Source organism: Cnephaeus nilssonii (assembly GCF_951640355.1).
Source record: "Cnephaeus nilssonii genome assembly, chromosome: 8".
In the NCBI taxonomy this organism is placed as follows: domain Eukaryota; kingdom Metazoa; phylum Chordata; class Mammalia; order Chiroptera; family Vespertilionidae; genus Cnephaeus; species Cnephaeus nilssonii.
Window position 1 is genome coordinate 102,438,570 of NC_137079.1, and position 22,036 is coordinate 102,460,605.

General features: G+C 44.1%; 1 protein-coding gene across 13 annotated transcripts in view; it reads left to right on the plus strand.

The window, feature by feature from the left end:
- The window catches only part of FAM168B (family with sequence similarity 168 member B), a 153,280-nt gene that overhangs the window by 95,438 nt on the left and 35,806 nt on the right, over nt 1–22,036 (plus strand). Inside the window, exon 3 of one of the 13 annotated variants that reach the window (XM_079778779.1) lies at nt 9,135–9,324. The exons of 11 other annotated variants lie outside the window; for them this stretch is intronic. In XM_079778779.1, coding sequence (XP_079634905.1) covers nt 9,222–9,324 — 103 coding nt within the window. In that variant the 5' untranslated portion in view covers nt 9,135–9,221. The remainder of the gene's footprint in view (nt 1–9,134; nt 9,325–22,036) is intronic. One more of the 13 variants, XM_079778770.1, reaches the window with a different exon arrangement.

The following is a 22,036-nucleotide window of genomic DNA, read 5'->3' on the forward strand; positions in this document are numbered from 1 at the left end:
CTTTATAAACAGTTTGTCTGGATATCGAATTCAAGGCCAGCAATTATTTCCACCCAGAATTTTGAGAACATTCCTTCATTGTTTTGCAGCTTCCATTATTGCTACTGATTACTGATGCCTGATTGAGTGTAACCTTTGGTTTCTCTTTGGTGGTCTGAGAAATTTTTGTCTTCAGTGTTCTGAAATTTCATGATGCTGTGTTCAGTACAGCTCTTTCCTTTTCTCACAAACTTTGTTTCTTAATTTTTCAAATCTTCTAAATAAATATTTTTATACTCAGAAAAGTATTATATAAAATCTGTGTGGTTTTCAGTACTTTTGGAAAAAATGATCCATCCTATCTAATAAAGAGGGAATATGCTAATTGACCCTCATGCCATCGCAAATATGGCGGCACCCACAGCCAATAAGGAGGGAATATGCTAATTGGCTGCCATACCCTCAAATATGGCGGCGCCCACAGCCACAAGATGGCAGCGTCCAGTCCCTTCAGCCCCACTGGGGTGGTAGGTGTGCAACAAGCCTGGGCCCGCCTGCAGGCCCAGGCACTCCACGCGCCTGCCTCTGGAGTCCCCCAGTCCCCTCAGCCCCCCAGCTGCCTAGGGCTGGCCCGAGGTGCAGGCAAGCCTTGGATGGCAACTGCCAAGCCACCCAGGGCTGCCCGAGGCTCAGGTAACCAGGGCCGGCCGAGGCTTGTGCTGCCGGCAATGGCAGCAGTAGAAGTGTGATGGGGGCATCACCTTCCCCGATTGCTGGGTTGCCTCCTGCCCCTGAGGGCTCCCGGACTCTGAGAGGGGGCAGGCCAGTCTGAGGGACCGCCCCCCCCCCCAGTTCATTAATTTTCATGCACCGGGCCTCTAGTTAAAATATTAAAAGCTATGGCATCCCACAGTTAGCAGCCTAAGAACATGAGTTTTTACCTGAGAGGAAGTCAGCCCAGGATGACTCATGTTTGGTGAGTAAAAAGAGAAAGTTTCTAATTATTTTTTCTGTGTTGCATTGGTAGGGGTTGTCTTTTTACGGAAGGAGAACCTGGAAAGCTATTACTGTTTTTGAAAGGCCTAGCAATTAATATATTTAGTTTTGTATTGTGAATGGTTGGCAAGTCTGAGAATTATTTCAGATTGGTAGTGTCTGTTTTGGATCTTTGAATTATGTGTATATATGTCTGCATTTTAAGTTTGTAGGGTTCCTATTGAGGCTTTCTGGTGTGATACAGTGCATCTAATGTTATATAAAAGAAAAAGGAAGGTGCCTAGCACATACTTCGTTTTTATTTTTATTTATTTTATAGAAAGGGAGGGGGGAGAGAGAGAGACTGACATCGATTTGTTGCTATATTTTTTGTGCATTCATTGGTTGATTAATTTTTTTTATTTTATTGATTAAGGTATTACATATGTGTTCTTATCCCCCATTGCCTCCCCCATCCCCCCAACTCATGCCCTCACCACCCTGATGTCCTCGTCCATTGGTTAGGCTTATATGCATGCATACAAGTCCTTTGATTGCTCGCTCCCCCTTTACCCCCACCCTCCCCTAACTTCCCTCTGAGGTTTGAGCATCTGATCGATGCTTCTCTGTCTCTGGATTGGTTTTTGTTCATCAGTTTATTTTGTTCGTTATAATCCACAAATGAGTGAGATCATGTGATATCTATCTTTCCCTGATGGGCTTATTTCACTTAGCAAAATGCTCTCAAGGTCCATTCATGCTGTTGCGAATAGTAAGAGTTCTTTCCTGTTTACAGCAGCACAGTATTCCATTGTGTAGATGTACCACAGTTTTTTAATCCATTCATCTACTGATGGGCACTTAGTCTGTTTCCAAATCTTAGCTATGGTAAATTGTGCTGCTATGAAGATAGGGGTGCATATATCCTTTCTGATTGGTGTTTCTTGGGATATATTCCTAGAAGTGGGATCACTGGGTCAATGGAAGTTCCATTTTTAGTTTTTTGAGGAAACTCCATACTGTTCTCCAGGGTGCCTGCACCAGATTGCATTCTCACCAGCAGTGCACGAGGGTTCCTTTTTCTCCGCATCCTCCCCAGCACTTGTCATTTGTTGATTTGTTGATGATAGCCATTCTGACAGGTGTGAGATGGTACCCCATTGTCGTTTTGATTTGCTTCTCTCGGATGATTAGTGACTTTGAGCATGTTTTCATATGTCTCTTGGCCTTCCTTATTACTTCTTTTTTTTCTTTCTTTCTTTTTTCTTTTTTTTTTTTCGCCTTGAAAAGTATTTAGGTCCATTGCCCATTTTTTGATTGGGTTGTTTATCTTCCTTTTGTTAAGTTGTATGAGTTCCCTATAAATGTTGGGGATTAAACCCTTATCAGAGATAACATTGGTAAATATGTTCTTCCATGCAGTGGGCTTTCTTGTTGTTTTGTTGATGGTTTCTTTTGCTGTGCAGAAGCTTTTTATTTTGATGTAGTCCTATTTGTTTATTTTCACTTTACTAGTCGTTTTCATTGCCCTTGGAGGTGTATCGGTGAAGAAATTGCTTCGGCATATGTCTGAGATATTGCTGCCTGTGGATTCTGCTTATATTTTTATGGTTTTCCATCTTACGCTTAAATGCTTTATCCATTTTGAGTTTATTTTTCTGTATGTGTAAGTTCGTGGTGCAGTTTCATTTTTTTTGCAAATATCTGACCAAATTTCCCAACACCATTTATTGAAGAGACTGTCTTGACTCCATTATATATTCTTGCCTCCTTTGTCAAATATTAACCCTTTGCACTCGCTTGCTTTTTTCTCAATTCCTTTAATCTAATGCTAACCGTGTCGAGTCACACTCGAAATCCGAGTGCAAAAGGTTAATTGAGCATAGTGGTTTGTGTTGATTTCTGGGCTCTGTATTATATTCCATTGGTCTGTATGTCAGTTCTTGAGCCAATACCAGGCAGTTTTGAGAACAGTGGCTTTGTAATACAGCTTCATATTTGGTATTGAGATCCCTCCTACTTTGTTTTTCTTTTTCAGGATTGCTGTGGCTATTCGGGGTCTTTTTTTATTCCATATGAATTTTTGGAGAGTTCATTCTAGATCTGTGAAATATGCTGTTTGTATTTTAATGGGGAGTGCAATGAATCTATAGATTGCTTTGGGTAGTATGGACATTTTAATGACGTTGGTTCTACCAATCCATGAACACAGTTATGTTCTTCCATCTGTTTATGTCAGGCGTCCTCAAACTACGGCCCACAGGCCACATCTGGGTGTTTTTGCTGTTTAGTATTTTTACTTCAAAATATGTGCAGTGTGCATAGGAATTTGTTCATAGTTTTTTTTTTTTTAACTATAGTCCGGCCCTCCAATGGTCTGAGGGATAGGGAACTGGCCCCCTGTTTAAAAATTTGAGGACCCCTGGTTTATGTCTTTCTCTATCTCTTTTTTCAACATCCTGTAGTTTTCTGAGTATGGGTCTTTTACTTCCTTAGTTAAGTTTATTCCTAGGTATCTTATTTTTTGTGTGCAATGATACATGGGATTGTTTTTTTTCTCTCTTTCTGTAAATTCACTATTGTTGTATAAAAATTTCATCGATTTCTTGGCTTTAATTTTGTATCCTGCTACATTGCTGAATTCATTTATTAACTAATAATTTTTTCATGGAGACTTTAGTGTTTTCTATGTACAGTATCATGTCATCTGTGAATAATGACAATTTTATTTCTTCTTTTCCAATTTGGATGCCTTTTATTTCTTTTTCTTGTCTGATCGTTGTGGCTAGCACTTCCAGTACTATGTTGAACAGGTGTGGTGAAAACGGGCATCCCTGTCTTGTTCCTGTTCTTAAGGGAAATGGTTTTAGTTTTTGCCCATTGAGTTTGATGTTGGCTGTAGGTTTGTCATATAAGACTTGTATTACGTTGTGGTATAATCCTTCTATTCCTACTTTGCTGAGCATTTTGTCAAATGCCTTTTCTGCATCAATTGATATGATTATGTGACTTTTGTCTCTCAATTTGTTTATGTGATGTATCACATTTTTTGATTTGCAGGTATTGTACCAGCCTTGCATTCCTGGAATAATTCCCCCTTGGTCATGCTGTATGATCTTTCTAATGTAATGCTGGATCCGGTTTGCTAGAATTTTGTTGAGGATTTTAGCATCTATGGTTGATTTTAGCATTAGGGATATTGACCTGTAATTCTCTTTTGTTGTGGTGTCTTTATCTGGTTTGGGGATTACGGTAATGCTGGCTTCATAGAATGAGCTTGGAAGTGTTCCTTTCTCTTGAATTTTTTTTTGGAATAGTCTGCAAAGGATTAGTTTTAGTTCTTCTTTGAATGCTTGTTAAAATTCCCCTATGAAGCCATCTGGTCCGGTTCTTTTGTTTGCTAGAAGCTTTTTGATTACTGTTTCATTTTCATCTGTAGATATCGGCCTATTCAGGTTTTTTTATTCTTCCTGATTGACTTTTGGAAGCTTGGATTTTTCTAGGAATGTGTCCATTTTGTCAAGGTTGTCCAGTTTGTTGGAGTAGACTTGTTCGTAGTATTTTTTTTTTTTTTTACAGTCCTTTGTATATCTGTGGCATCAGTTGTTACTTCACCTCTTTCATTTCCTATTTTGTTTATTTGGGTCTTCTCTCTTTCTTTCTTGGTGAGCCTGGCTAGAGGTTCATCATTTTGTTTATCCTTTCAAAGAACCAGCTATTGGTTTTATGATCTTTTTGTTTTTGTTTTTGTTTTGTCTCTATGTCATTTATTTCTGCTCTGATATTTATTATCTCCTTCCTTTTGTTCACTCTGGGCTTTTCTTGTTGCTCTCTTTCTAATTATATAAGTTGCAAGGTTAGATAATTTATTACCATTTTTTCTGGTTTTTTGAGTTCGGCTTGTAGAGCTATGAACATCCCTCTCAGGATTGCTTTCATTGTGTCCCATAGATTTGGGATTGTTGTGTTTTCATTTTCATTTGTTTCCAGGTGCGTTTTAATTCTTCTCTGATCTCTTTGTTACCCCAATCATTGTTTAATAGCATGCTATTTAGCTCCAAGTGTTTTATTTTTTTTTCAGTTTTTATTGTAGTTGATTTCTAATTTTATGCCATTATGATCTGAGAAGATGCTTGTTATGATTTCTATCTTCTTGAATTTGAAGAGACTTTGCCTGTGTCCTAATAAGTGGTCTATCTTTGAAAATGTCCTGTGTGCACTGGAGAAGAATGTATATTCTGTGGCTTTGGGGTGAAATGTTCTGAATATATCAATTAATTCCATCTGTTCTAGTGAGTCATTTATGATTGCTGTTTCTTTGCTGATTTTTTTGTTTAGAGGATTTATCCAGTAGTGTCAGTGGGATATTAAAGTCCCCTACTATGACTGTATTGCTGTTGATCTCTCCCTTGATATATTCCAGGAGTTGTTTTATGTATTTGGTTTCTCCTATAGTGTGTGCATATATGTTTACCAGAGTTATATCTTCTTGTTCAATTGCTCCCTTTAGTACTATGTAGTGGCCTTCCTTATCTCTTGTTATGGCGTTTTCTTTGAGGTCTATTTTGTCAGATATAAGTATTGCAACCACAGCTTTTTTCTCATTTCCATTTGCCTGAAAATTTTTCTTCCATCCCTTCACTATCAATCTTTGTGAATCCTTTGTTCTGAGGTGGGTCTCTTGCAGACAGAAAATATATGGGTCATGTTTTCTTATCAATTCAGCTACCCTATGTCTTTTGATTGGAGCATTTAATCCATTTAAGTTTAATGTTATCATTGATAAGTACTTGTTTGTCACCATTTTTATCTTTATGCTTGTATTCCTTCTTGCCTTCATATTTCTTCTTTTTACGGCATTCTCTTTAGCATTTCTTTCATTGCTGGCTTGGTGGTAATAAACTCTCTTAGCCTTTTTTTTTTTTTTTTTGTCTGTGAAGCTCCTAATTCCACCTTCAATTTTGAATATAACCTTGCTGGGTATAGTATTCTTGGATTCAGTCCCTTGCTTTCACTTTGTATATTTCATTCTATTCCCTTCTGGCCTGGTGTGTTTCTGTTGAGAAATCAGTTAATATTCTAATGGGAGATCCCTTGTAGGTAACTTTCTGTCTCTCTCTGGCAGCATTTAAAATTCTTACCTTTTCGTTGTTGTTTGCCAGTGTAATTATGGTGTGTCTTGGTGTTCGTCTTTTTGGCCTTATCTTGTTTGGGACTCTGTGCTTCTTGGACTTGTGTGGATTTTTTCTTGCCAATATCAGAGAAATTTTCTGTCATTATTTTTTCAAACGGATTTTCTATTTCTTGCTCTGCTTCCTCTCCTTCTGTTACCTCTATTATGTGGATGGTGTTTCGTTTTGTGTTGTTCCAAAGCTCCCTTAGGCTCTCCTCATGCTTTTTAAGTTTTCTTTCCAGTCCTGCTGTGTGTGTTTTTTTTCCTACCTTGTTTTCTAATTCGCTGATGTGGTCCTCAGCTTCTTCTAGTCTACTCTTTAAGCCTCCCATTTTGTTCTTTATTGCAACTATGTCATTCTTCATTTCCTCTTGGTTTCTTTTTATGTTGGTGACATTCTTATTCAGCTCCTTATAATTCTCATTGAGTTGTGTATATTTGTCATCCAGCTGTTTGAGCATCCTTATAACCATTACTCTGAATTCTATCTCTGACATGTTACTTGTCTCCATTTCATTTAACTCCCTTTCTGGTGTTTTCTTTTTCTTTCCTTTGGGGATTGCTTTTATTGTCTACACGTGTTTTGCTGTAATGCTTTAATTGTTTCTGTGTCCTATATCCAACTGTTTTGCTACCCAGGTTCTTTTATGGATGATGGTAGTGGTGTTATCTCTCAGGTCTCCTGGGCTTGGTAATCTAGCCAAGCTTCCTACTTGAGTTATTTGGGTTCTCTTGATGTAGTTGGATCTTGAATGTTAGTTTCTTATTCATGGATGAAATCTCGTCACAGTTTTGCAATGTGACTTACCCCCAGCTTTGTTGTGCAAGCTGTTTTTGATGTGATTGTGGTTCCGGCTCTTGTAGAAAAGGTTGTCTGAAGTCTCACTGATATGTGCTCATTTTTTGTTTCCAGAGTTCATGACCTGGGAGGAAGGAGTCTCGGGGCTGAGCCTCAGGAACTGTGACTTTGGCTGGTGTGGTGTGACTCTTGATGGCTTAGCATCACAATGCAACTCACTACTTGGGGCCCAGAGCCCGTGGTGGGTGGGTGTTTCGTAGCCTGTGTTTGAGGCAGTGGGACTCTTGCCAAAGTGATTTCCCTCTCTGAATCATGAAAGGGTTCAGGTTCCAGTAGCTGGGGGTGTGGGAATCTCAAGGTCTGTGGCTGAAACAATGTGAGCTTGTCCTGGGAGGCAAGTCCTTAGTAACTCACCAAGCTGTCCAGTGGTAGGTAGCCAGGAGGGGGATGTTGTGGATCCTGGTGAGGGAGTCGTATGCCCTTGGTTGGAGAGGCATATGCCCACGGGCAGTACACAGAGGGCCCCAGGAGCCGTCTGCAAGGGGTGTGTGCTTGTGGTGTCCACATGCTGGATCGGAGTGTTTGTGGTGTGCCACCAGCCCCATCAAGGGAGAGGTCCCAGTTTATGCTTCAGGTTATGTTCTCCCTTGGTTGGATATGGACGCCCAATGGCTGCTTACAGAGGTGCCAATGTCCATCTGCTGGGGCAGTGAGCTCAGGGTGCCTTTGTGTTGGAGAGGCGCTACCGCAGGGACTGAATGCCAGGGGCCAGAGTTGTGCCTTGCGGCAGCTCAGAAAAGCACCCAGTGGCCTCCTGCTGGGGCTGTGGGCTCTGGGGGCTTGCACGGAGTGCGTCTAGTAGCAGCTAACAGGGGCACCTGTGGTGCATTTGCCAGCGTGGCACTCTGATGCACTCTGAGGGGACCCTGGCACTGAAGCCGCATGACCGAGGTGTCTGGGCAGGTATCCAGGATGAATGAATTCAGAATTTCCACTGCGGGGCAGTGCGCCCTTGTTTGTGTAAGAGCGCACCCAGCGGGGGCTCACAGCGGCATCCGAGAGCTGCCTGTGGAGTGGTGGGCTCAGGAGGCCTGCGCGCTGGAATAGAGCGACTGTGGTGTCCAGAGGTCTGCCGCTGGGGAGGGGGAAGTCGCACTTACTGCTGTGGGAGCCGTACACCTTTGGAGGTGGAGGTCCTCGGGTCTGCAGGTCTGCGGATGGGGCAGCAAGATTTTGGCTGGAGTGGCTGAAGGGTTGCAGGCAGTGTCCAAGGCTTGTCTGGATGGTGGTGTTGATGAGTTTCTAGAAGAGGCCACTCACCCCATCAAGATGGCGTGGGCTCCGTGCCTGAGTCCCACAGCCTGGGCAGTTTCCACAGCAGTGGTAGGTGCTTCCTGTCCAGGAGAGTCTAGTCTGCCAGCCCCTGCTACTCCTGCTGGATTTAACTGTCCCTCACTCATTTACACACATACCACACACATCCACACACTCTTCTTTCACCCCCTCACTCACATCCTCTCCCTCACCTCCATCCTGCCAGCCGCCATCTTCCCTCTCTCTGGTTGATTCTTATATGTGCCCTGACCAGGGAATCAAACCCACAACCTTGGCATATTGGTTTGACACTATGAAACTGAGCTACCTGGCCAGGGCACACTTAGGTTTCAATTGACTGGGAGACATGTTTGCTTTCCTTGAGTGTGAATATATAGTAATGTAATATTCATGCCTATACAAAAAACAAAAAACAACATAATCTGGTGATTATTAAGACATAGCTTATAGTTATAAGAATAAGCAGTAAGGTAATATAAAAGCCATTGCAATAATTAGTAGAAGTAGTGTGTCACTAAATTTCCAACATTATATTATGAAAATTTCAAATATACAGAGAAGCTGAAAAAAATTCACAGTTATTATTTGCATGTGGACTGCCAAAATTCTACAATTAAACTTTTAAAAAACAACTTTTAAAGTTAATGTTTTACTTGTTTCATATATATATATATTCCTCCATCCATCCTTCAGCCCATCTTGTTGTTTGATGTGTTTCAAAGTAAGTTGTGGACCTCAGTGCATGTCATCCCATTTACTATATTGTGTGTTGTTAATATTGGTTTGCAATTCTTTTTGGGTTTTGTTTTTAGATGAAATTTACATATATGAGATGAATAAATTTTAAGTGTACTGTTCATTGCATTCTGACAGATGTATACACATGTAGCTTCTTGGAGCCATCCCTTATCTTCAACAAAGCATACATATGAGACAGAGTGTTTATAAAAGGCATCTCAGATGATGATGAGACCTAGAGCCAGTGGAGGGATTTCTGCAGCGGTGGGCCTCAGGCCTCTGTTAGAAGCAAAGAAAGACATCACAGGTTGGCCTGTCATTGATTGTGAGTAAAGGACTTCACCTTTTTTCAGGAGATTTGGTGGGCCAAAAGAATACTTCTGAATCACAGAACCTCTTTGGAGGAGTGTAGGCCTAGATCTCCCTCACTTTGGTTTTATTTACACTGTATCCTTAGAAGCTTGTTCAGATTGGCTGATTTTTCTTTTCTTCCTTCCAAGTTCTAAGCTCTTTCTGCAGTTTGAACAGTGACAAAATGGTCATGGACTTTCTTATTAGGAATACCAATTGTTTTTTTGAGGCTCTGTTTTCTCCAATGAATTTATTGCTTATGTGTTTTTATTTTATATTCAACTTCTAGGGGCAGTCAGGGGGCCTCTCTCTACTTGTCCTTTCAGCACATGCATGACTGTTTTGTGGGAGTTTTTCTGGCTGGCTTTGATCCTCTCAGTTGTGTGTCACCATCTGAGGGCATTATAATTTTTTCACCTTGTTTACTATAAAATTTTTAAAATATATACAGAAAATTTGAGAAAATGTTATAGTGCATGCCCACAGTACCCACCACCTAGATTCATCAGTTATCATTTTGTAATATTTGCTTTGTCTACTATGTAAAAATGAATGTGTATATTTTTTATTGTTTGTTTTTCTGCAGAATTGAGTCAATTCACAGTTGTATTCTTTGTGGCTCTTGTCCTATGGAATTCAGTGTGGCTCTTCTGCATGATCATAATACCATTATAACACTTAGAAACAGTAATTCTAATTTTATTTAATAGTTCATATTTTAAATTGCCCAGTTGTCCCCCATTAAAAAAAAAAATTGGAACCACGATCTATTCAACATTTACATGTTGAATTTGTTTTAAAGTTGAATTTGTCTCATTTCTTTTAAACCTTTTAAAAAATACTTTGACTTAAAAAGACTTGAGTGGAGCCAAGATGGCGGCAGAGGTGAACGGCTGATCTGTTGCCTCGCATGGCATTTTCAGAAATACAACTAAAAGATGGACTGGTGAGCGCGGCGACTCCTGCTCGCGTCTCCCCAGGCCGGGCGGCTGCACCTCTCAATCAGCACCGCAGCCGGGGCCATGAGCTCGTGGGCGCCGCGGCAGCTGCTGTGGCGGCGGCCGCGGACTCGGCGCAGCGGCTCTCGGTGAAGGAAGAGACCATCTTTCTGCAGGACGGGCCCATCCGCGTCACCGACCTGGCCCAGCTCCACACTGAGATCCTCGGGGGGGGGGGGGGGCCCGGAGACCGCCAACACCGACTTAGAGGATTCTTAGGACTTCCTGTCTTACACTCAAGTCCTCTAGCCATTTTGAGAGAGGAGAACCAAGAAGGCAGCAAAGTTGGACAAAGGAACTTCGCTGCGCACCGCAATTTCAAAGTTAAACAAAGGAACTTCGCCGCGCACAGAGCGTCTGCCACCCAGAACCACAAGAGAGCTGGCTGAATGGTGGATTTACAGCTAAGAGAGAAGAGGAAAGAGCGAACTCTGGAGGAGCTGAGGTGCGGAGGCGCGTGGGTCGGGCTGGGGGCGGGGGAAGGGACGTGCGGCTTTTGTTCCAACCCTAGGGGAGATTAGCTCCCCAGACGCCTGCGCCTGCAGGGAGAGGCTGGACTCTCGGCCTTCATGTCGGAGAGTGGGAGTGACTTCCTTGCGGAGGTGCGCCCAGCAATCAGTGTTTGCTGCGCTGGAGTGCGGAACGAGGGGGGTTAGAAACGTGGAAAGCAGAAAAAGCAGACTTGCAGCCAGTGCGGTTCGCCACGCCATGGCCTGGTGGCGCCCTGAGGCCCCGCCCCGCCCTGAGACCCGCCCCGCTCATTTTGCAGGCACGCCCCGCACGTTTTGCAGGCCCACCTGGGCTCCAAGCAACGGCTTTTGCATGTGGGTGGCCTGCCCTATGGCAGCTTGACCAGATAAACTGCGGTTCTAGTCGGACTGCTCCAGGGACGCTCAGACAGGAGGAGGAAACTGCAGTTTTTGCTGCAATTCCTGCTGAGTGGCCTCAGGCAGTAGCTGACCTACACACCATTGGAGACCCAGAAACGAGGGCATCTAGTGGTCGGTGTGAGATGACACCAGATTTCAACCACTCGCATAAGGGACACATTCAAGAGGCAGACTCAGTGAGCGCCAAAGCCTTGCTGCACCAAGACCCGGCCCATAAATGTGTCTCCTACACAGCAACTCTTCCTTTATAGACACAGAGGATCCGCACGGCCAATTGGCCTGGAGGACAATTCCTCCCAGCGACACCAACAACAATCAAGACTTAACTATACAAAGGAGGACCAAGATGGAGGCATAGGGCGGAAGCCTGATTGTTGCCTACCACAACAATTTTGAGTCTACGACGGGAGAGCAGAGCAGACACCATCCAGAACCACCGGAGGGCTGGCTGAGCAGATGCTCTACAACTAGAATAAAAGAGAGGGGTACTCGGGATGATGCTGATGCCGGTGACCCAAAGATCACACTTTAAGAACTACGGCACAGGCGACACAATGGTGGCCTGGAACGTGCTCGGCGCAGTTGCCCCGGTGGTCTCCGGCTGAGGGGAAGGCCCCACTCGCTGCCGAGCACGGACAGACGAGCCACTGGGAGACATGGGGTGGGAGACTCCGCGCTTGCTGACCTCCGAGTCCTTCAAGAATCTCAACGCCCCGGAAGCGGCCAGGTGCGCACGCTTGGCGACCGGCCACCGCTGCAGACCCAAGGGCCGACGCAGCCACCCCGGACCAGCCCGCCGCCGCGCACCGGGCACACCGGAGCTTCGCTGAGCCCGCCGCCCAATGAGTTCTGCGGCGGCTGCCCTGGAACTCTGAGAAAATGGCCGAAGGAATTGCTGAGATGGAATTGACCAACAGGAAATGGGATCAAGATGACTTAAAAAGACTTTGTATTATGAAAAACTTGAAATATATACACAAGTACACAGCAATATGGTGTCTACTTGCCTACCAGTCACCTAGCTTTAGCAGTTATTTGCTTATAGCTGATCTTTATCATCTGTATTCCAATCACGTTCCCCGATATTATTCTTCCTCATTTTAATTTTATTTTTTATTTATTTTTAAGTTTTATTTTATTGGTTAAAGAATTACATATAGTATTACATATGTCTCCTTTTCCCTCCATTAACCTCCCCACAGCCAGCCACGCTACTCCCCACCCCCGGCACATGCCCTCACCTCCCTAGTGTCTGTGTTCATTGGTTATGCTTATATGCATGCATACAAGTCCTTTGGTTGATCTCTTTCCTTCACCCCCAACCCCTCCCCTGTCTACCCACTGAAGTTTAACAGTCTGTTCCATGCTTCTTTGACTCTGTACCTATTTTTGTTCATCAGTTTATAATGCTCATGATATGCCACAAATGAGTGAGATCATGTGATATTTATCTTTTACAAACTGGCTTATTTCACTTAGCATAATGCTCTCCAGGTCCATCCATGCTGTTGTGAATGGTAAGAGTTCTTTCTTTTTTACAGTAGCGTAGTATTCCATTGTGTAGATGTACCACAGTTTTTTAATCCACTCATCTGCTGATGGGCATTTAGTTTGTTTCCAAATCTTAGATATTGTAAATTGTGCTGCTATGAACATAGGGGTACATATGTCTTTTCTGATTGGTGTTTCTGGTTTCTTGGGATATATTCCTAGAAGTGGGATTACTGGGTCAAATGGGAGTTCCATTTTTAGTTTTTTTGAGGAAACTCCATACTGTTCTCCACAGTGGCTGCACCAGTCTGCATTCCCACCAGCAGGGCACGAGGGTTCCTTTTTCTCCACATCCTCGCCAGCACTTATCATTTGTTGATTTGTTGATGATAGCCATTCTGACAGTTGTAAGATGATATCTCATTGTCATTTTGATTTGCATCTAACAGATGACTAGTGACTTAGAGCATTTTTTCATATGTCTCTCGGCCTTCTGTATGTCAATTTTTGAAGGTGTGTATTTAAATCCTTTGCCCATTTTTTGATTGGATTGTTTATCTTCTTTTTGTTAAGATGTACAAGTTCCCTATAAATTTTGGAGGTTAAACCCTTATTGGAGATAACATTGGCAAATATGTTCTTCCATGCAGTGGGCTTTCTTGTTGTTTTGTTGATGGTTTCTTTTGCTGTGCAGAAGATTTTTATTTTGTTGTAGTCCCATTTATTTATTTTCATCTTAGTTTCTATTGCCCTAGGAGCTGTATCGGTAAAGATATTGCTATGACATATGTCTGATATTTGGCTGCCTATGGATTCTTTTAAAAGTTTTATGGTTTCCCATGTTAAGTTTAAGTTTCTTATCCATTTTGAGTCTATTATTGTGTATGGTGTAAGTTGGTGGTCTAGTTTTATCTTTTGGCATATATCTGACCAATTTTCCCAACACTATTTATTGAAGAGACTTTCTTGATTCCATTGTATGCTGTTGCCTCCTTTCTCAAATATTAATTGAGCATAATAGCTTGGGGTTGATTTCTGGGTTCTTCGTCTGTTCCATTGGTCTATATTTCTGTTCTTGTGCCAGTACCAGGCAGTTTTGAGAACAGTGGCTTTGTAATATAATTGATATCTGGTATTGTGATCCCTCCAACTTTGTTCTTCTTTTTCAAGATGGTGCAGCTGTTCAGGGTCTTCTTTTACTCCATATGAATATTTGGAGCATTTGTTCTAGGTCTGTGAAATATGCCGTTGGTATCTTAATGGGAATTGCATTGAATCTACAGATTGCTTTGGGTAGTATGGACATTTTAATGATGTTGATTCTACCAATCCATGAACACGGTATATTCTTTCTTTTGTTTATATCTTCCTCTATCACTTTTTTCAACATCATGTAGTTTTCCAAGTACAGGTCTTTTACGTTTATTCATAGGTATCTTCATTTTTTTTGTTGCAATGGTAAATGGGATTTTTTGTTTGTTTGTTTTGTTTTTCTTTCGGTGAGCTCAGTATCCTATATAATAAAAGGCTAATATGCAAATTGACCAAATGGCAGGACAACCGAACAACTGGTCGCTATGACGTGTGCTTACCACCAGGGTCTGTGCACAGAACATGGCCGGTGTTGGCAGCAGGCAGCAGAGCGCGGAACATGGCTTGCGTCAGCCACGGCGGGATGGTGGAGCGGGTGAGCGGGGTGTCAGACCAAGGCAGGGCATCGGTCGCTGTCATCAGGTCGAGACACTGGTGGTTCCTGAAAATTCTTTGCTCCCGTGCACCGCGTTCTCACCTGGTGCTCACATCTACTGCTGGCACTGGCCTCGCTTGCACTCGCTGCTGTCGCTGGAGTCGCCGCTTCTGTGCAGCACTGGCCCTTATCACTTGGTGCCAACCGTGGGTGCGAGCCGCGTCTTCTGGCACCTATCACCCCTCAGGGCTTCTCCAACTCCCCCTGCTCCTGAGGGACTATCAGGGCCGGCAGCCGCCTCTCGCATCCGTTGCCCGCGATGGCCCCACTCACACCTGCAGCCAGCTCTGGAGTCACCGCCTACACCCGCTGCTGGTGTCTGTTGCTGGTCCTCATCACCCCTAAGGGCTTCTCCACCTTCCCCTGCTCCTGAGGGGCAACCGGGGCAGCAACTGCTGCTTGCACCCGCTGACGATGCCGGCCCCGCTCGCACCCACTGCCATCACCAGAGCTGCTGCTCACAGCCTTGGCTGACGCCCGATGCCTTCCCCGATTGCTGGGCGCCATCAGTGGGTCCAAGCTGTGTCTGCTGGCACTGATTGCCCCTCAGGGCTTCTCTACCTACCCCTGCTCCTGAGGGGCTATCAGGGCCAGCAGCCGCCTCTCATACCTTCTGCCCGTGACGGCCCTGCTTGTACTCACTGCCGGTGCCAGAGACACCACTTGCACCCGCTGCCGGGGCCGTCACCGGTCTCGATTGCTCCTGAGGGCTTCTCCACCTTCCCCTGCTCCTGAGGGGCGATGGGGGCAGCAGCCACCACTAGTACCTGCTGATGGCACTGGTCCCGCTCGCACCTGCTGCTGGCGCCGGCCACAATCGCTTCGTGCCTTCAGCGGGTGTGAGCAGGGCTGGCACTGTCAGTGCATGGGAGCGATGGCAGTGGGAGCTGGGCGGCCAGCAGATGGGATTAGGGGTGGCAGTGGGAGGTGCCAGGCAGGGACACGGAAGATGGGCCGAGACCCGCCCCTGTGCCCACCGCAGCCTTGTGGCCCATAGTTGTATTTAAGGTGCATGAATTCCTGCACTGGGACCCTGGTTGGTATATAAAAAAGCCATAGATTCCTGACTGTTAATTTTGTATCCTGCTACGATGCCGAATTCATTTATTAAATCAGGTAGTTTTTTGATGGAGTCTTTAGGTTTTCTATGTACAATATGTCGTCAGCAAATAATGACAGTTTTACTTCTTCTTTTCCAATTTGAATGCCTTTGATTTATTCTTCTTGTCTTATCGCTATGGCTACTACTTCCTGTACTATGTCAAATAGGTGTGGTGAGAGTGGGCATCCCTGTCTTGTTCCTGTTTTTAGGGAAAATGGTTTTAGATTTTGCCCATTAAGTTTGATGTTCACTGTGGGTTTGTCATATATGGCTTTTATTATGTTAAATTATGATCCTCTATTTGAACCTTGCTGAGCATTTTTATCAAGAAAGGCTGTTGGATTTTGTCAAATGCTTTTTCTGCATCAATTGATATGATTATATGGTTTTTATCTCTCAGTTTGTTTATGTGATGTATCACATTTATTGATTTGCGGATATTGTACCATGCTTGCATCCTCGGCATAAATCCCACTTGGCCATGGTGTATGATCTTTCTAATGTGATGCTAGATCAGATTTGCTAGTAATTTTTTGAGGATTTTAGCATCTTATGTTCATCGGAGATATTGGCCTGTAATTCTCTTTTGTTGTAGTGGCTTTATCTGATTTTAGGATTAGTTTAATGCTGGCTTCATAGAAAGAGCTTGGAAGTGTTCCTCCACCTTGAATATTTTGGAGTAGTCTAAAGAGGATAGGTTTTAGTTCTTCTTTGACTAATTGGTAAAACTCCCCTGTGAAGCTGTCTGGTCCAGGTCTTTTGTTTGTTGGAAGTTTTTGATGACTGCTTCAATTTCCTCCATAGGCATCACCCTATTCAGATTTTTTTATTCTTTCTGATTGAATTTTGGAAGGTCATATTTTTCTAGGAATATGTCCATTTCTCCAAGGTTGGTCCAGTATGTTGGAATAGAGTTGCTCATAGTGGTTTTTTTTGTTTTTTTTACAATCCTTTGTGTTTCTGAGGGGTCTTTTGTTATTTTTCCTCTTTCATTTCTGATTTTGTTTATTTGGGTCCTCTCTATTTGCTTCTTGGTGAGCCTAGCTAGAGGTTCATTGATCTGGTTTAGTCTTTCAAAGAACCAGCTCTTGGTTTTGTTGATCTTTTGTATTTTTTTTTATTACTATGTCATTTATTTCTGCTCTGATCTTTTTTTTTTTTCTTCCTTCTGCTCACTCTGGGATTTTCTTGTTGCTCTCTTTCTAATTCTTCAAGTTTCAGAGTTAGATAATTTATTACCAGTTTTTCTTCTTTTTTTTGTTGTAGGACTGTAATGCTATGAACTTCACTCTCAGGACTGCTTTCACTGTGTCCCATCGATTTTGGATTGTTGTGTTTTCATTGTAATTTTTTTCCAGGATGTTTTTTTTCTCTTATTTTATCTCTTTGGTTGCTCAATCATTATTTGATAGCATGCTATTTAGCCTGCAAGTGTTTGATTTTTTTCATTGTTTTTATTGAAGTTGATTTCTAGTTTTATGCCATTGTGATCTGAGAAGATGCTTGATATGATTTTGCCTTCTTGAATTTGGAGAGACTTTGCCTGTGTCCCAACATGTAGTCTATCTTTGAAAATTTCCCATGTGCACTTGAGAAGAATGTATATTCTGTAGCTTTGGGGTAAAATGTTCTCAAGATGTCGATTAAGTCCATCTTATCTAGTGAGTTGTTTAGGAGTCCTGTTTCTTTGCTAATTTTTTTGTCTAGAGTGTTTATCCAGTGATGTTAATGAGGTATTAAAGTCTCCTACTATGATTGTATTGCTGTCAGTCTTTCTCCTGATATCTTCCAGAAGTTTCTTTTATGTGTTTGGGTACTCCTGCATTGGGTGCATATATGTTTACTAGAGTTATATCTTCTTGTTGTATCGATCCCTTTAGAATTATGAAGTTAACTTCCTTGTTGCTCATTATGGCCTTCACTTTTAGGTCTATTTTGTCAGATATAAGTATTGCTACCCCAACTTTTTTCTCATTTCCATTTGCCTGAAAAATATTTTTCCATCCCTTCACTTTCATTCTGTGTGAGTCCCTTGTTCTGATATGGGTCTCCTGTAGACAGCATATACAGTATATCGGTCATGTTTTCTTATCCATTCAGCCACTTGATGTCTTTTGATTGGAGCATTTAATCCATTTATGTTTAAGGTTATTATTGATAAGTACTTGTTTACAGTCATTTTTATTTTTTATGCATGTGTTCCTTCTTCCCTTTCTATTCCTTCTTTTTACAACAGTCCCATTAGCATTGCTTGCATTGCTGGCTTGGTAGTGATAAACTCTCTTAGCCTTTTTTTGTCTGCGAAGCATCTGATTTTGCCTTCAATTTTGAATGATAACCTTGATGGATAGAGTATTCTTGAATTCAGTCCTTTGCTTTGCATCACTTTGTATACTTCATTCCATTACCTCCTGGCTTCATATGTTTCAGTTGAGAAATCATTTGATAATCTAATGGGAGATCCTTTTTAGGTAACTCTGTCTTGCAACCTTTAAACTTCTCTCTTTGTCATTCACGTTTGCCATTGTAAATACAATGTGTCTTGTTGTGGGTGTTTTTGGGTTCATCTTGTTTAGGAGTCTGTGCTTGTGTGACATTTTTCTTCCCCATTCCAGGGAAGTTTTCTGTCATATGTCTTCAAATAGGTGCTCTAGTCCTTGCTACTCTTCTTGTCCTCTGGCACCCCTATTATACATATGTTACTTCGTTTCATGTTGTCCCAAAGCTCCACTGGCTCTCCTCTTGCTTTTTTCTTTTCTTTTTCTGCAATTACTGTTTGGATTGGGCTTGTTTCTCTACTTTATTTTCTCATTCAATAATTCAGTCTTCCATCGGTTTATGAGCTGTCTGACTATTACTCTGAATTATTTTTCTGACATACTAGTAGCCCTGTGCACAAATCCGTGCACCAGTAGGTCGCTGCTGCCCTCCTGTAGCTCTCCGTTCGCTGCCCCACCCTCCTATAGCTCCCGTCCCCTCAACCCCCCATTATAGCTTGTTGCCATGCCCCCTGCTGTAGATCTCCTCTGCCCGTGTGTAGGTCGCTGCCCCACTCTCCTGCAGATCCGTGATCTAGTCGTTATGTGGTCGGTCATTATGCCTCAGGGCGTAATGGATAATTAACATATTCCTCTTTTTTCCATTAAAAAAAATCTTTATTGTTCAGATTATTACAGATGTTCCTCTTTTTTCCCCCCATAGCTCCCCTCCACCCAGTTCCCACACCACTCCAGGCCTTCCCCCCTTCACTGACCTCATCCATAGGTGTGTGCTCTTTGTCCAATCTCTTCCCACACCCCCACAATCCCTTCCCCTCGAGAATTGTCAGTCTGCTCCCTTTCCATGCCCCTGATTTTATTACATTCACCAGTCTGTTATGTTTGTCAGGTATTTTATTCACTTGATTTTTAGATTCACTTGTTGATAGATATGTATTTGTTGTTCATAATTTTTATCTTTACCTTTTTCTTCTTCTTCCTCTTCTTAAAGAATATCTTTCAGCATTTCATGTAATACTGGTTTGGTGGTGATGAACTCCTTTAGCTTTTCCTTATCTGTGAAGCTCTTTATCTGACCTTCAATTCTGAATGATAGCTTTGCTGGGTAGAAGTTCTTGCTATTCATCACTTTGAATATTTCTTGCCATTCCCGTCTGGCCTGCATAGTTTCTGTTGAGAAATCAGCTGACAATCGTATGGGTACACCCCTGTTGGTAACTAACTGTTTTTCTCTTGCTGCTTTTAAGATTCTCTCTTTGTCTTTTGCCCTTTGCATTTTAATTATTATGTGTCTTGGTGTGGTCCTCTTTGGATTCCTCTTGTTTGGGGTTCTCTGTGTGCTTCCTGGACTTGTAAGTCTATTTCTTTCACCAGGTGGGGGAAGTTTTCAGTCATTATTTCTTCAAATAGGTTTTCAGTATCTTGCTCTCTCTCTTCTTCTGGTAACCCCATAATTCTGATGTTGGTACGTTTGAGGTTGTCCCAGAGGCTCCTTACACTATCTTCATATTTGTATGGGGTTTGGAAGTGCCCAGACAAGGTCCAGCTGTGAAGTCAGGCAGGCTGCTGCTGCCGGGCCTTGGGCCTTTTTTTGGCAGTTCTGGGGCTGTCTGATACAGTTGCAGTTTGACAGGTTTTAGGCGGAAAAAGGACAGGCCATTCATATGCAAAAGCCGATGTTCACAGCTTGGGTTGGGTTGTAAATTGGGTGGGGTCTCTGGGAATCACCAGGGTAGAGCAAACAGCAATGGCTGCCAGTCAGCCCTGCACTGGAGAGATCCCTGGGTCTCCGCATCCCACAGCCCTGAGCAGGAACAACTATCTCTGTGAGCACCTCTTAGAGAAAGCTGCCCTCGCGTTCCTGTCCCGATGCCAGACAGTTCAGGTTCTCCTGTATGTCTGGGTCCCCCCTAGTCTCTCCCGGAATTGGCATTCAGAGCAAGCAGGAACTTGTATCTCCCTCCCGATTAAAAGACCAGCACATCCAGGTGCCAGCACTTTCCGTGCCTCTGCACCTCTTACCAGTCTCATTGTGCTTTCTTCACCTCTCTAGTTGTGGGACTTCCACTCACCCAGCTTTCCCGCTGTTCTTCTTTTTAGTTGTAATTTTGATGTGGTTGTGAAAGGCAGCAAATATAGTTGTTTACCTATGTCGCCATCTTAGTTCTCCTCCTATATTCCTCTCTTTTTTATATAGGACTAGAGGCCCAGTGCATGAAAATTCATGCACTGGGAGGCGGCCTGCCCCTTCTCACAGTCTGGGAGCCCTCAGGGCGGGAGGCGACCCTGTGATCAGGGAAAGCCGATGCCCTCATCACACCTCTGCTGCTGCCACTGCCGGCAACGCAAGCCTTGGGCGGCCCTACTTGCCTGAGCCTTAGTCAGTGAGGGTTGCAGGAGGATCTGAGGCCCCCAGCGTGGCTGAGGGGACTCTGGCAGCAGGCGTGCTGAACGGCTGGCCCCGGCTGAGGAATGGAAGATACTCTCAACGACATGAGTTATAACTTCCAGTTTATTGGATACCACAGTCAGGCTTCAGCTTCCAGGGAGGGAGGAAGATAGTGATGGGCAGCTTGTTGGGGGATCCTGGGGGAGCTGTCAGTTGGTGGGGGATGCAGGAGGACCTGAGGCCCCCGGTGGGGCTGAGGGGACTCTGGAGGCAGGCACACGGAGCAGCTGGCCCTGCCCCCACTCTGGCACTGCCATCTTGTGATGGTGTGATGGTCAATTTGCATATTATCGCTTTTTTTAAAAATATATTTTATTGATTTTTTACAGAGAGGAAGGGAGAGAGATAGAGAGCTAGAAACATCGATGAGAGAGAAACATCGATCAGCTGCCTCCTGCACACTCCCCACTGGGGATGTGCCCGCAACCAAGGTACATGCCCTTGACTGGAATCGAACCCGGGACCCCTCAGTCCACAGGCCGACGCTCTATCCACTGATCCAAACCTGCCAGGGCCATATTATCTCTTTATTATATAGGATTACATGCTTCTGTTTCATTAAGTTTCTTTTTTGGCTATTCCTCTTTTTCTTTCCTTTGGGCATTGTGTCTTTGTCTCCCCCGTTTGCTATCACCAAAAGGTTCAAGAGTCGATTTGTGGGGCACCGAGCTTTAGTGGTGGGCTTGCTTGGTGCATGGATCACACCAAGAGTCATGGGAGAGGTCAGAGACTGAGACGCCTGACTGCTGTGGATCGGTGGTAGCCCCACTTGTCCCAAAGAATCAGAATCATGGGCTCTTGAGAGCCGGATGGCGAGGCCGTGGCGTGTTGGCAGCAGCCCCGTGCTAGAGGCAGAGTCATGGGTGCACGTGGGGTGGGTGGCGTGACCGCAGAGGGTCGGCTGCCATTGGTTGGTAGCAGCAGTCCCCTGCACGTGCTGATAGGCAGTCATGGGTGCACGTGGGGGCAGGGCGGCCGTTGCCCTGCATGCGAGTGCCGGAATCAGAGTCACTGGTGCTAGGTGGCCGGGTGGCGTGGGCGGTGCAGCTGCCATGTGTTGGCCAGAGGCCCACTCGTGCGCCTCAGGATGCGTGGGACCATTGCAGTGGGTCAGCGGGAGGGGAATGCGTTCCTGACTCACTGGAGCCTGCTGCTGGGGTGCCTGGAGTCTTGGTGTCCACGGGCCTGCAGCTGTGCTAGCAGGTCTTTGTCCAGAGTGAATGTAGGGTCCCCGTTTGTGTCTGAGATCATTCTTGGTGGTGGTGAGACTGGGCTCCCAGTCACAGCCATTCTGCCCTTCAAGATGGCATGGTTTCTGTGCCAGCACTGGCCACCCGGGAGTGCCTGAAGCAGCAGCGGGGTCTCACCATCCAAGACAGCATGGTCCGCCAGCCCCTGAAAGTCCTGCACGATCTAATTGTCCCTCACTCACACACACACCCCACACACGTCCACATACTCCCCTTTCACTCCCTCACTTTCTCACACTCTCGCCTTCACTGCTCTGGTGC